This window comes from Ammospiza caudacuta, chromosome 1, assembly GCF_027887145.1.
Source record: "Ammospiza caudacuta isolate bAmmCau1 chromosome 1, bAmmCau1.pri, whole genome shotgun sequence".
Lineage (NCBI taxonomy): Eukaryota > Metazoa > Chordata > Aves > Passeriformes > Passerellidae > Ammospiza > Ammospiza caudacuta.
In genome coordinates, this window is record NC_080593.1 from 105,793,193 (window position 1) to 105,809,034 (window position 15,842).

The window sequence follows — 15,842 nt, forward strand, 5'->3', positions numbered from 1 at the left end:
AAATGAAAACTAAACTTAGAGCAAGGTCAAACTCTCCTTTAGGAATAATGTGTTTGTCTGGATTTAACAGTGCTGTAAATGCCTGAGCTGAAATTTTCACCACATTTCAACTACATTTATGAAAATAAAAACTTCCAGACCTTTTAACTGAAGTTCAATTGGTACTGTGATCCTTCTTGATCTAGAAACAACACGGAATTAAGTGGCCTCTTAACAGCTTCAGCCCTAAAGCTCTGAGGAAATCTAATGGCTGTCAGAGTCAAAATCCCAGGTTTGACCCATTTTTAAATAGGACAGGAATAAAAGTCACCTGCTAAGTAAAGATCTGCAGTTCCTTACAGACTCTAGTTCAATTAAGAAAAGTAATGAAAATAATTTGCCTTTGATGTTTCTTATCCCTTATTTGATGAGTTCTCCCAGTGCATTTGTGGTTTGCTGTAGTGATTGCACCACATCATTGTCCAGCCCAGCAGTAAGGCTGTTGCACACCCCATTTCAATGTGTCTCTCTCTTCGTTTTTTATTTTACCCTGCCTGGATTGTTCCCAAGTGTTTTCTGCTTGGATTTCTGTCCCTAAAGCCGGATCTGCCTCTCTTGTTCTCTGTCCCTGGCTATCCTGGGCAGTGCCTGGTGTCAAAACCCAGAGCCCGCAGCATCTCTCTCCTGTGGATGTGGTCTGTGCCTGAGCTGAGCCAGTGGTGCCTGACATGGAAAACCCTTGGCCCCAGTCCTACAGTGTGTGCCACAATCCCTCACAGGCTGTGCCTCCTTTTGTGTGGAAAGCAGGTTACAGGGAGAGGAGGAAGGAAGGAGAAGTGCATGGTTGCTTCTACCCTCTGTACTGAGCGTCTCTTGGCAGAAGTGCTGTAGGCTTGGTGATGGTGGCACCTGGGGAGCACAGAGGAATTAACATTAAGACAGAGAGCAAGAGAATGGGAGACTGATTTGACAGGAGCTGGGTAGGGAGAGAACTCAGTCTGGGCAAAGGGATGGACACAAAGAAATGAAGGAAGGAAAGATGGGAGAATGAAAGTGATCCTTGTCATCTCACACACAGTCTCAGTGGATAGATTACTAGCACGTATTTTGGAAACTAAGCACTCTTCTTGTGTTGGTGGTGGTACTTTTGCAGGGATACAGCCTAAGGAAAACATTAGCCCAAGGATATAATATCATATTACATTATGCATGTGAAACATTCCCAGGGGCCCAGTGTTAGCATGGGTTTTGATATATGTGTCCAGCATGCTGTGTGGAGACACCAGTGTAAGGTATCCAGGGTGTGGGAAGCAGGTTATCCCTGACAGAGGCACAAGGCAGGGCTAACGAGCCTTGCTGAGAAACCATCATTCTGCTCCTGTATCTGCACATGTAAGCAGGGAGCTTGGACTGTGTAGACAAATCCTCAGACCAGAAGCAGACCACATGTGATTTTCTGTGGTGATTTTGCAAGACAGGTGAATAGACACTTTGGGGATTTATTAAAGGCTGGCAAATAATTAGCATATTTAATAGTTATGGCATTTAGATATGTGGTGCTTTGGCAAAGGAGGACCAGGTGTTTCAAACTTTGTTTACATAATTTGTAACTATTTTCAAAATTAACCCAAAGTGATTGCCTCAAATATGCTTCATACTTTTCAGAATCCCTCCCAGACTGGTGAGGACGGGGCAGGGGGGGAAGCTCTTCCTCCTTTTCAGTCATCCTCCATTTATCTGTGCTATGTTAAATGGTGCTACTTCTCTCCACTCTTCTCTTCCCATTGGAGTGGTATGGGAGAGCAGTGGGAATGGCAACACTGCTTTCTGAGCAGTGCAGTGCCCTACAATTTCTGTAGAGAGACTTAAACATTCTTCTCAAGTCCCAACCTTAAAACTATTAAAAGTACATTGCTACCAGGTGTATTGCTTACTCTGTCTATTCAGATTTAATACCAAGGGGCATAAGTGGTGTGTTTGTAATGATGGGATTGTCAAAAGTACTCTTAGTTATGTGTTTAATAACTCTGAAATGATGGCTACTAAAAATTATAAATTCTTGATTACAAAACAAGACAGCAAGAAATTGTAGTGCTTTAACTGTATTTTTGAGTGCTTCTTAGCAGCTCTTTTCCTGATTTTAACAATATAATTTTTATTTCAGACTGAAAAATTCCAACTTAATGATAGAAGATCAATCCTATAAGATGAGTCCCAAAGCAAAGAGGGCAAAACAGAGTTTGATATCAGAGGACAAAGAGAACGAAGCCTTAGACTACTCAGTGCCTATATTCACAGGAAGGTATGTTCATTTTCATTTTGTTTGGTATCCTATTTCTGATGTTTTATTGACAAATTATAAAATAACAAATCCATTAATCTGTCTTTACACTCATGTATCTTCTGGTGATAGTTTGCACTTCATATGAGTGATAAAAGGAAAAAGAGAAATCAACTGACTGGCAGAAAATTGGACATTGTTCATCCAGAGCTGGGACAGATAAACCTACGTGTCTGGACTTTGTTTTGGACACATTGTCAGGAACACTTTCTATGAAATGAAAATATAATTAGAACTCTGCCTATTGGGAACCTGGCAAGCATGTTGTCCACATTATTTAGCTTATTTTTTTGGTTTGAAGATTTGTTCTGTAATCAAATCTCTCTTACCAAGCATTAAACATAGAAACTATGAAACAATGTGCTAATATCTTGTCCTGGCACAGGGAAAACCTGGAATAAAACCAAATGCTTTCTCAAATCCATTGTAATGATTCATCCTGATCTCACGTGTTGGTGGTATTTATTGCATGGTTACTACTGATGTAATACATCTTACTGCAGCAGTGTTCTCAGTAAAGCTGAATGTGAACTTTATGTGGAAGCCAGAACCAACAGCAGCAAAGAGGCTCCCCTGCCCTTTTTGGGGTATGGCATAATGATTTTAGTAGGAGTCTCCAGCAGTTCCAGCATAGTCACTTGTTCAGATTAATACATATTGGGGTGTATTGTGGAGAATTTTTCCTGGTTAGAGGCCAGGAAAAAATGTTCTTGCCCACCTGCAGTTGAAGAGAAACCTCCCTTCAACCTGTTTTTCCTCTGCAGCACAGCATTTTTCAGGGGACACATCCAGGTTGTTTCTGGGAGCCAGTGCTTCTCTGTCTACTGCTTCACCACCACCCAAAGCCAGCCCTGCTTTATATCCAAACTTGTGGTTTCATGTGAACTGAGTTCCAGCTTGTCCGTGGAGGATGTTATTGCTCTGGCCTTTTGAGCATTTGTGATGCCTTTGTGATGACAACAGTAGCTTTGTTTTTTATTAACTCCCTCCCACTGTCTCAGAGTAATTTTTTCTCACCCTTTGTACATTCCTGTGTTGGTTTCGCTGCTCTTTGATCCAACCAACATTAAAAAACACACTGCTGCCTTTTTAAAAAATTACTTTGGAGTTTTATCTGTATCTTCTGTGATAGAAACATATAAAAATGTGACAGTCTCACGCAAAACCTGAGATAACATATTCTCAAGGCTTCTCACTACTTTTGCCTCTCAGCCAGTGTTTATACTTATATAGCAGATTTGCAGCTCACCATCATCTGTCTCCCATGCCCTCAAGCACAAATATCCTTCCTTTTTATTGTATGTTGAGTCTACACAAGTAAAATTTATAGTATTGGGCAATAGTCGAAAAACACAACTCTTGATTAGTACTTAGTTTTTTTACAGGCCGCTGTGATCTTAGCACAATATGTTAACGTCTCAACAAATATTAAGAAATAGTTTCATTTATTTTATTTTTTTTAATGCATACAGTAATATCTAACTCAATGTGACAGTATGTAGCTTCATTTATTTGTGTCTGTAAAATATTTTGGGGTCCTGTTTGGGCTCCTTCATTAAAAGGTACTGTCAAATTCTTACATAATTTTTTTTCCTTGATGTCAATCTTACTTTTTGCTTATGGCAATTCAGAAAGCTGTGTGTGCTTTCTGCCACTGAAATGACCCAAAAATTTTAAATTTTGTTTTGGGATTTTTGAAAACAAAATTTTAAAAATTAGTTAAAAAGAGCATACGATGACTGTTGAGTGCTCAACTCAACATAACATGAAATGGTATCTGGTTTAGGCTTTTCACTGTTGGCATCATGCTCATGACCACATGCCAAGGCTGTGGAAGTTGCATGCCACATTCCTCTCAGATATTTATTTTTGTTTGAAAGATAACAGCTGAAGCCCATTGAAGCATGGGCATGCTATATGTCATTCCCAAATTCCCCAGTGAAATTGATGTGTTGTTTCCCATGGGCAGAGAGCTGTTAAAAGGAATAGTTCTTTATAAAGGTCATCTCTGGGGTTTGTTGGAGCTGGGGTGACCTTCAGTGATGTGTCACCATTTCCATTATTTGGTTCTACTTCAGAACCCTTAGGTTCTGCTGTAGAAAAAAATAGTTTGCTCAGATTATTCACTTAGCAACTGATCCTTTTAAACACCTTTTAAATACCTGGGCTTGCAAGAGACAGTATTTTAGACAGCAAAACACCCAGAGCTTGATGTAATGCCAGAAGTGCTGAAGTTGCTGAATGTGGCTCATGAACTATTTGCAATCACTTATAAGCCTATGCCAAAGGAATGTAGATGGCAGATACCCTTAAAATTATATTTTGCCTGTGCCATTTGGGTTTGGATCTGGTTGGATCTGTTTGAAAATGATTTTCTACTGAAACCCTTGAGACTTGAGTGTAAAATCTGCTCTTAAATGGTACAGTTTGCTGGTTTAGTGCATTTGTCATTTAAGGGAACATGTTTCTCTTTGATCTGGGGAGATTATAACATGGAGAAATTATTAGAAAAGCTAAATATTTAATACTGCTGATCAAAAGCATCTGGGGATTACAACTGCAGATGACTAGGATGAGTTCTATTTTAGTCAGAGGATATTCATCAGCTCCCAAAAGATGCTTAATGTCTTGAGGAACCAGTCCACACTGTGAAGTTGCTGAGATCTTAACTAATGTAATTAAGGAGGGAATAGTATCAGTTTGCCTTTGAAGAAAAGTGCCATGTATTCATTTAAAATGAATGTAGGAAGCTATATTCATATTCATTATACTGATTTTTTCAAAATTGTTTTAAAAAATCTCTTCCATATATCCGCAGCTTCAGGTCATATTGGTGGGGACAGCTGATGACCTAAGTGGAGGGCATCTATCATTCCACTGATTTCTTATGGATCGCCCTCTTAAAGCAACTAAAACACAGCAAGCTGAGTTTGAGGGTGGTCAAAGCTCTATGCTGTTAAGTAAGATTTTTCATCCTTTCAGCAGTTGTTTAATGTAATTAAGTTAACAGCATTGCACTGCTTGACTGTCTTGCATCTCATGCAATTGACTTCATATGTAAGGGGCTGGACACTTAATTCTGAGCTTAAATTCCATTTTTTTTTAGTATTGAGATGTGCTGTCAGATGCATAATATTGGCTATCTTAAAAAAAAGAAAAAAACAAATAAAAACCAGAAAAAAATTTCCTCGTTCTATTTTTTGCTTTGTAGTAGTGTTTCATGATAAAAGAGAGGCTATGCTTGAGTGCACTCTAGAAACAGAGGTGATGTTTCTACAGTGCTTGCAAGATAGCACTTAATGAGGACTTAAACAGAGTTTGTTTTCAGTGTGCTATCTAATGTTCCCTTAAAGTAACTAAATTTAGCAGGAGGATATTGATGCTTCTTCTTAAGTCAAGGAACTCTCATTGTGCATGCACCACTACAGCAGCTGTAATGTCCTGGCAGTGCCAAACCAATATGGTTTCAAAAGTACATCCACATGTGAGTGTGGAAACAGGATTGCACCCACTGGGAGCTCTTTGTGTCTCACCTCTGTACAGAGCCTGAAGAAGAGGCTGCAAGAAAATCCATGGTTATCTACCTGAAAGATAATGTAGAATGGAATTTAGACAGCCTATATAAACTATACAGCATATATAGCAATATAGGATGGAATTTTCTGTGAACAAAGAGAACTTTTTTGTTCACAGTTATATAGGGTGGGATGTGGGGTTTTTAATAATTCATGAATGAGGATATTGATTTTTATACAGCTACAATTATCTCTTGCCCCTTAGGCAGTGCTGTTACAAACAATGCAGCTGTAAGTTAATACCTTGAATATCTGTGGTTATGCCTTACACTCATCTTTATAGTGATGGAGATAAAAAGCCACAGCAGGATAATGTTTAAACTGAAAATGTGTATGGCATATTTAGAGGGAGAGGCCCTGAACATGGCCATGACTTTGGACAGTAAAATACTCAGTCTTTCTGCAGAATCCCATCCATGTTTCTGTTTTGAATACATATGAGAGTGTTGTACCAGAAGGGTGTTGGCCACTGTAGTGGCTGATTTGCTGGTATGTAGAAAGGGAACATGTTCTCAGCATTTTCCAATGGGATTCTGCTTTCTAAAAATTCTTTCAGACAAGTGAACATCAGTGGTATCACAGACACTGAAGAAGAGAGAATTAAAGAAAGTGCTGCATATGTTGCCAAGAGGAACCTTTTTGCCACAGGGGAAGGAGTTAGTGTCAGCAAGGTGGCCAAGAAAACTTCTGAAGAGGAACATCACGAAAAAAAGTCAAGGAAAGTGGCGATCCGGGAGTCTGCTGAACGTGTGGCCATGAAGAAAACGGTAAAAGATTAGAAATTAATTTCTAAGCTGGAAAAGAAAACTAGTCCATTTTTTGTTTGTGAAGTGCCTAGCACACCAGTGCCCTGATTTAATCCATGGGCAATCACAATAATGGTAGTAGTTAACCCAAGTATTTTCAATGGAAATCTCTTGAACCTGTCCAGTACTGAGAAACCATTGCTAGGAAAACTGGTATTGCCCTGTTTATAAAAGTCCCCTTTTAATAATCTGAATACAGGGACCTGGAATTCTCCATATATTTGAAAGTTAAGGCAGAAAAGAAATAATTATTTTTGCAGAAAGCAAGATTTATACCATATTCAGAGTTTTTTCCAACTCTGTGGATAATCAAATGGTTGAACCAGTTACCTTGTGAGGATGAAAGATCCTGTCAGGAGGAAAGGTTTGAAAGTAGTTCTGTCAGAGATGATCTAGGCATAGAGAGCCTAGATCTTTACATCTAGAGCCTGGAGCCTAGGGTCCTTGATCTAGCCTTTAGAGCCTAGATCTTGTGCATTACAGCACAAGTACAGAAGACATCTGAGTTTCAGGCCTATTTCACCTTCCACTCTGTATTTAGAATAATAAGTAATTAAATGTGGAATATTATTTTAGTTAGAATAGTTTTGAGAAGAAAAGCCCTTTAAAATCAAATCTAGTTATTTTGGAAGGAGAACTTCTGGAAAATGAAAACGTTATTCTGCGTCCAGGTGAGATAAACACATTAAGTGTGTCTGAATGTTTAAATAAAAATTGCAGGGGGTTTTGCCTTTTTCTTTTTTTTTTTTTTTTTTTTTTTTTGGGTTTTTGGGTTTTTTTGTGGTTTGGTATTAATAATTTCCACTTCTAACTGCTGCTATAATCAAGTGTATAATAAAATGTTTCTTTTCCAGCTAGAAGAGACTCAGGCATTCCATAGAAAGTTGAATCAAGATAAACTCTTACATGCTCCTGAGTTTATAATTGAGCCTCGTTCCCACACTATCTGGGAAAAGGAAAATGTCAGATTTAATTGTTCTGTGGCTGGCTGGCCAGAGCCCCGTGTCACATGGTAAGTTTGTATCCCTGGCACTGAAAGTCACCACTTAACCAGAATCTGAAGCTATCTCAGTCAATGTTATCTCAGAAAAATGTAGTCATTTTTCTGAAAAGATATAAGTTAAATTAAAAAAAAATAAATCAGGTACTGATGGCAGGGCTGTCAAACAGCTTTCATGTCACATTGTACAGAAAAAGAGCAAAATATTAAAATGAAGTAATAATAATAACAACACAAATAATTACATAATTATTATAGTAAATTAACTAATAGGTTAATATTTAAAATATTTGTATAACAGGACTAGGAATAAATAGACTTTTTTTTTTTATTTGGTAAAGACATCAAATATATTCCTTCTGTCGAGGATTAGGGAAAAGTAGCAGTTTAGTTTATCATAATATCTTTGATAATGTTTTCCAAATACTTGAGTTTAGTTCTACAAATGACACTAACATCCCTGAAGCATTAAAGCAGGCTTTGGTGAAGGGCAAACTTTTTGGCAGCTGAGCAGTTATAGTGCTGAATCTCCATGAAATAGAAATCCCCTGATGATGCTGTGAAATCTCAGTAATGATGATGTGTTCATAGCAGACACATTGTCACTGTTTGGAGTTAGTGATTTCAGGTAGATCTGGAACCATCCAAATAAGATGAAAACTTTGGAAGTATTGGAAGATTGTACAGAATCACAGAATATGCTGAGTTGGAAGGGAAACATCTACTATATAATAATGTTATGTAATAATCACATATTGCAACTTGCTACTTGAATAGTGTAAGGGACTCTACATTTATTTAGGTCTTAAAAACCTTATGCTCGGGGCTTGTCAAAAATTGCTATTAAGAGGTATATTAATAGGCCAGAGCTGAGTCCACAAAGTCACTGATCTCTCTCCTGGGACTCTGACAGCCAGGCTCTGCATGGGCACACTTTTCCCATCCTGTGAGGGTTACAAGTGCCCTGTGTTCACATTCCAACAAACCCTTCAGCTCTGGTCTCAGCTGGATAAGCAATGGTCAGCTATGCTCATGGCTGTAACCCAGCTCTGTAACCTGAATCCTACCCAAGAATTCAAGACCTGGGTCATTTTCACTCTGGTTGAGATTCACCTTATCCCCAAAACCTGACATGGTTAAACTGAGCCTTCAGCTGTCTGTCTTTGCTCTCGCTGTGAACCAGCCTTTCATCTAAGTGCTAAATGTGGATGGTGGAAATTGATACATCATTTTACTGTATATCTGAATTCCAAAGGGATTTCATTTTGCCACAGGCTACTAATGGAAAATAACAAAAAGAAAAAGAGATCACATCCTTTTCAGCAGGTGTCTTTGCTCTAAGATATAGAACAGTGCTGACCTGGATCTGTCAGCTTTCATTCAGCCTTTCTAACAAAATGTCAGTAGAATATTGCAAACAGTCATTCTTTCTATAAGCAATGAAGACCTTTTCATGCTGTGCCTGGAAAACTTTAAAGCTTTATGGACTTACTCTAAAGAAAACCTGCCTGATGCAGCTGTTCTGACTCCCCTGGAAAAAAAAGCATATGGAAAACCCAGGACATTTGAAACCAGTAGCAGAAAGCATAAATTATCAGTGCCTAATGACAGTGAGAGGTTGCAGTCCCACATTAGCTAATGACTTGGCTGCTCTGGAATTTGCATTTCCAGAAATAACAAGTGGTCCTTCTAACATGAGTCTTATTCTTTCTGTAGATGAATATAAATAAACAAAAATTGAATCAATTAATTTTTACTGACCTGATAATGAAGACAAAAGAAGTAAAAGTCTTCTTGGCATGACCCAGTTAAAGGTTGTTTCTGCACAGCACCCCATGCTGCCAAACAGCTTTGCTGCCATAGGATCCAAAATTGCCCAGCCCTTTGGTGAAAATATAAAGATACTGTGGAGCTAAGTCCTCTTTACACAATTTCATATGCCATGGAAAATATTAAGAACAGATAGCATTATTCTATTTTCTAAAATATTTTACACACTAGAAGTAATATAAAGATGCCCTGATGTTCTCAGGCAGTTCAGTCTGGGGGGCACCAGCTCACAGATGAGGTGAGGTGTGGTGGGGAATGTATTACTCTTGCATGTATTATTCATTGTCTAAGCCAGGATAATAGAGTAATGAGGTCAGACATCTCTGCGAATGATTGATGTGCAGAATAGAGAGTACTGCCCTGCACTGTGTCCCTTTCCATAGACATTTTGTTGAGAGGAAGATGAGGATAAAAAGCATTAGAGTTTATGGTCCTTACTCACTTAAGCACTTGAAAAACTCTCAATGAATTACTATGCCCAAATATTTGTAGTCAGGGAAATAATCTTTATTGTACAACACTTATGGTGCTGAAAGAGAGTTTTCAGATTTATTGTGGATATAGCTTCATCTTGAGACATATTCAACTGATAATATTCTTGGTGAAAATAAAATCATTAATTACTGATTCGTTTGGTGAAGTGGAGCAAGTCACTGACACCAGACCAGTTCCCTTTCCTGAAAATCATGAAAGGAATCATGACTGAAAATCATGAAAAGTTTAAAATATAAAATCTGAAATGAAGAAGCAAACTTCTTTGTCTGGTTATCTGTTGTGAGAATAAAGATTTATTTAAGCTACATCAGAGTAAAAGATGCTTTTATCTATCATCCTTTATAATTTCATTTTGTTTATATAATACACCTTATGAAGAAGAGAGAAAGCTATGTAAAGTATGACACTCTCTTGGGAAGCATTTTTTCTTTATGGACCTCAGATCAGTGCCAAATGTACTGAATACAATTTGGAGTGCAATTTATTTATTAGACTTCTATTGCCAGTTTTTTCCATATTTCCAGTGCCTGCTTAAGAGAGGATTCAGCCAAACATTTACTTGGTTACACTGTGTATTATCCAGAATGAGTGACATTTTATGCAGCAAAAGAGGAAGAATTTATCATGCACCACTCTTCTTCCACTATGAGTCTCAAGGTGTTTGTATAAATTCTGAAATTAGCAGTACCAGCTCAGCAATGATCAGCACTGGTTCATTCATTCCTTCAAACTGGGACAACTGGGAATTTTGAACAGTAAACCTTTCCGACCTGAAGATACACCTGTGCCAGAAAAAACTCATAGGGTATTCCAGTCTAACCCTGTTGAGCTGGAAGTAAACAAAAAAGTTAACTTTCTACCTGACATTTTTTGTGTATATAGAGGTTTTAAAAGTAGGTCAAACATGCAAACCAAACAAAATATTTATGATAGCTAGTAAGTAAGCAGGCTACAAAATTTTTATTTGTCATTTACAAAACTGTGAGATGTTGCTTATGTGACTCCTCATTTCTTTTACAAGTGGCAACATGAAGTTCATGGTAATATGAGCTGATTTTCATCCCACTCAAGACTATTTTCTTCTTTTAACTTGAGAATAAAATCTACCTTGGGCAGGTCAAAGAAAAAGAGACAAAGGTTACACTTCCAAAGATATGTCATGTCTTCCCAGGGAGTTAGACTACAGTTTATCAAGCAGAAATGATGATGCTCTACTGATGTTCTACTTTAAATATCAAGCAGTTGACCTTTTAAAGTATAAAATGACTTGTCTCTGTGACATACTACTTCTTTGCTTTTCCATAGGTACAAGAATAATGTGCCCATTGATGTACAAGCTCACCCTGGCAAGTATATCATTCACAGTCGGTATGGGCTGCACTCCCTGGAGATTACAGAGTAAGGAAATATTAAATAATTTAACAAACAACTTTACCTGAAATGTTGCTATAGAATGAAAGCTGCAAAATGTGAATATACCTCTTGGGGATGTAAGAGATATCAAGTCAGGTAATATCAGAGATATCAACTGTGGTGAATGCTGTCTTCTAAATGTTGAAGCAGTTCTGGTTTTACCTCAGTAGAGGACATGCAATTTACCTGAGTTATTTATCTGGGTCATTTATCTGGATATTCTATTTATGGCAGACTCAGAAAAGTGGCACATCTATGATTACTTTTACCATCTGCTTGCTAGATAAGTACAATTAAATGTGTAAAAATATGTGAATTAACTGTTTTTCAAATATAGCAAAGTTCACAATTCTTACTGAAATGAGGAACAGAACTGAGATGTCCTCACTTTTATACAAGAAAGATCTTAAACAGTACTCATCTTCCAAGTGGGAAATTTTTGCACTCACTTTGCATTAAAAATATTGAAAACATAAGTCCTAATCAACAGCAACCTGGATTTGATTATTTTTTTTAATGGAAGGTGCCTTTTGAAAATATTTTATGAAAGCTACAATTCCTACAAGTTCCATATTAGGCATGTCTTCATAGAAGACAGTAAATTAGCAATGAATATTATCAGATAATTTTTCCTACATATGCTGTATTCTCAATTTCAAATCTGTAAGTGATATTTGGAAAGAGACATTTATTTCAAACACTGGGGTTTAACGCTGAGAAAAACCTAATGGCTTCCATCAGTCCAGTGTCCAGTGTGCCTGTCTCTCAAGCTTTTACTTCATAGATTTTACCCAGATTTCTGAGGGTTTTTTAATCTAAAACACTAGAGAGGCTATGCCAAGGAGCGATTGGGTGCTCTGCCTAATCATTTTTATCATTTCAGATGTGAATTTGACGACACTGCGCAGTATCATGCCTCTGCTATGAATGTTAAAGGAGAAGTTTCAGTTTATGCTTCCCTCGTGGTAAAGAGTAGGTTGCAAAATATTTCCTTCAAGGTTTTTTTTTATTAAGATGCACATTGCCAGTTTTGGTTTTTTGGCTCACAGAGCCTTTGCCTCTTGGTGGTAGTGACCATTTTGTCTTTTTCTGTGTAGGGTACAAAGGAGAAATTGATGCAAGTCTTTTGCATGGTAGAAATCTTTCCCTCTCTCCATGTAAGTCACAATATGTTTCTTTGACACTTCCATTTATAGTTGTGACATCATGACTAAGCAGAATACTTAGTAATGTTATTTTAAAAAGAAGCAGGTCTGATTTACAAGGAGCTCTACAATTTGGGATGGTGTTAGCCTCATTAGTGGGGGGAAATGGCATTGCCTTCTAGGTCTGTTGGATTATATAAGAAATATCCTGTTAATATTGCACTTCACTATGAAATAGAATCTGTCAAAGAGAGAACCACTTCCTCTTTTGCAATATGTAAAACATGGCATGAGGAAGCATGTGCCTACACAGAGTAGGTAGGCTTAATTGTTGTCTGCTGCTTATGTGGTTTCATAAGCTATGAAAATTAACAGAAAATGCATAGAAAAGATTAAATATCCAGAACCCAATTAGACTATTTTGGCATGTATCATGGTAAAAACTGTAGTTTGTTTTACCTGAGAACCTCACATTTTAACAATATGGCATCCATGATTCCATGATCATAAGACAATCCACCCACATATGCCATGTGGGTGAAGGTGCCCTAGGAACCCCATGAAATGTTTGACAGATGAGACTTCCATATATTTCCAATAAAATTTGGGATCTCTCACTTCTTTATGGGAAAGAAAGATCACAGTTTGCATATATTCAGTGATCACAGAAAGAGGGAAAGTTATCAGTGTAGGCTAGTTGAGTAAAAGTAAAGTGTGACCTTATTTTTTATCAGCTGAGCTGTTTTCAAAACAAGCATGGAAGCACCTCTGTCGTGTACGTACAGTACAAGTGAAAGGCACTTAAGATGTTCTGTCTGAAAAACTGCGCCACTTGGGACACACAGCATCTGAAAAGATAAATTCAGGAACAAGAATAGAAACAAGAAAGAAGGGCTGCCCTTTTATGTTTGCAGTAGCCCCCACAAAAGCTTATTAGCTTACAAAAACAAAGGCTGAGTGAACACATGAATGCAAGGAGTTAAAATGGGGAAAGAGAAGAACCATAAAGCTAAAGATCATTTTGACCTGAACAAATAATTGATCACAAATAGAAATATTTTTAAGTTATAAAACAAACCTTATGATAAAACACTGGATTAGAAATTTTGAAAATTCTGAAATTCAATTCTGCAGAAACCTCTCCCTGCTAAAATGAAGTAACTGTGTGAACTAGAGCTGTACAAATGAAGAAATAATCAATTCTCTGCAATAGAAAGGACTTGGATTATCCAATGCTGCAATTGCCTCTGAAGATGATGACTTAATATGCATATTGTTCCTATTTATACCTTGAACTTTACCTGTGACTGTATTCATAATCACTGAGTAATTTTTCTTCCTACTCTTGTCACAGAAGGAAAGAAAACCAGATTTTTTTTTCTCTTGTACAGTTGCCGTTACCCCTCATGGCTATGCTTCCAGGTTTGAAATCAGCTTTGTCGACAAGTTTGACGTGGCCTTTGGGAGAGAAGGCGAAACAATGAGTCTGGGCTGCACAGTTGTCATCAATCCTGATATCAAGCGCTTCAAACCAGACATTGAGTGGTACAGAAATGGTGAGAATGTCTGACAAGAAGAAATAGAAACTTCTTTCATGTAAATCTTTACTTATTTCAGCTTGTGTCAACGTTATGATTTGGTCATCACTTTCTCAGGTTTTCCAATGATCATATTTTCTCTTTTTCAACTAGAATTGTTTCATAATTTAGCATTTTGATGTGAAACCACAGAAAACTAACAAATCACAGTGAAAATGTCTTCTAGGGACTTTTTATTTCTTAAAAAAATCTAAATTGGAAGCATTTTTATCAGAGCCAACATCTATGTGGCCCATTTTTAGAGCTCATTGAGCTTTTACTATTTATTTGTTTATAAGCCAAGATATTTTTTAAGTAGCTGCACAGTGTTCTGTAACAGCAGATAAAATATAAAAAACTATTGCTTCCTGAAGTAATGCTTTGAAATCAAAGTTATCATTAGGGCAGAATTAGATGTTATTTATGACTGTTTTCAAGGACAGAATGTTGTGTAATAAGAGTGGTCTCCTTTGTATTTCCAATCTATCCCAATATGTTCTCTGTATTCAGAATCTGTTCCTCAGTAGATCCTGCTGGTGCTCATCATGAAGTTCTCTGATTCCTAGGTGTTCTTATTACACCATCCAAATGGGTCCAGATGCAGTGGAGTGGGGAGCGAGCTTCTCTGACACTGACTCATGCAAACAAGGAAGATGAGGGTCTGTACACGCTCCGAGTGGCGATGGGAGAGTACTATGAAGAGTACAGTGGTTATGTCTTTGTTCGAGGTAGGATACTCTCATGTGCACAAAACTCACTACAGAGCTGAGGAAAAGATCTTGACAAAATCACATATTTGAGATGCTTTCCCCCCTGCCTCTTCTCACCCCTCATCACAATAGAATAATTATTTCCTATTGATAGATTCGAGCAATGTACATTCCAGTCGTTATCTCTGGAAAAAAATCCATGCATGTGTCAGGCTTTGGTGTCATCTGCCTGAAGACTTCTAAACTCCATTGACATTCTGAGGAGGAAATTTAGGGTGCTATGTTCAGAGTGCTGAACATCAGTCATAAGGAGGAAAAATGCACATAATAATTTACAAATGATTTTTTGTAACCATCCCACTGCAAACTAAACTGCACTATTTTTATCAAGATTTTCTGCTCAGTTGGAGGGGTTCTCTCTAATGCACACTGCAGGAAATAAAACAGTGGAATGGATATGCAAAGATCTGCAGCTGGAGGAGCACAATCTCATGCAGCAGAATAGGCTGGGGTCTGTCTGGAGAGGTGCTTTTCAGGAAGGATCCTGGTGGACCAAGGTGAACATGGGCCCTTGTCACAAAGACAGTGGCATCCTGGGCTGCATTAGGAAAAGCATTGCCAGCAGGCTGAGGAGGGGATCCTTGCTGTCTACTCAGCACAGGTGGGGCTCATCCAATGCTAGATCCAGTTCTGAGATCCCCCATACAAAAGAGACATGGGGTCCCTGAAGTGAGGCCACTGAAGGGATGTGAAGGTGATTTATGGCTTGGAACATCTTTCATGTGAGGAAAGGCTGAGAAAGCTGTGACTGTTCAGCCTGGAAAAGAGGGATCATGGGAGTAGTTTATCCGTGTGTACCTGATGGAGGGGAGTAAAGAAGACACTGGAACAGGTTACCCAGACAGGCTGTGCAGTCCTCATCCTTGAAGACACCCAAAACCTGATTTGACATGACCCTAGGGAACCAGCTG

The 15,842-nt window shown here is 38.0% G+C and overlaps 1 protein-coding gene across 2 annotated transcripts in view; it reads left to right on the forward strand.

Moving 5' to 3' along the window:
- Positions 1 to 15,842, forward strand: part of MYOM1 (myomesin 1) — a 75,466-nt gene that overhangs the window by 10,035 nt on the left and 49,589 nt on the right. For both annotated transcript variants that reach the window (XM_058824762.1, XM_058824848.1), the window contains exons 3-10: positions 2,144 to 2,281; positions 6,452 to 6,662; positions 7,556 to 7,713; positions 11,332 to 11,424; positions 12,323 to 12,411; positions 12,537 to 12,596; positions 13,976 to 14,140; positions 14,728 to 14,889. In XM_058824762.1, the coding sequence (XP_058680745.1) occupies positions 2,144 to 2,281; positions 6,452 to 6,662; positions 7,556 to 7,713; positions 11,332 to 11,424; positions 12,323 to 12,411; positions 12,537 to 12,596; positions 13,976 to 14,140; positions 14,728 to 14,889 (1,076 nt within the window). The remainder of the gene's footprint in view (positions 1 to 2,143; positions 2,282 to 6,451; positions 6,663 to 7,555; positions 7,714 to 11,331; positions 11,425 to 12,322; positions 12,412 to 12,536; positions 12,597 to 13,975; positions 14,141 to 14,727; positions 14,890 to 15,842) is intronic.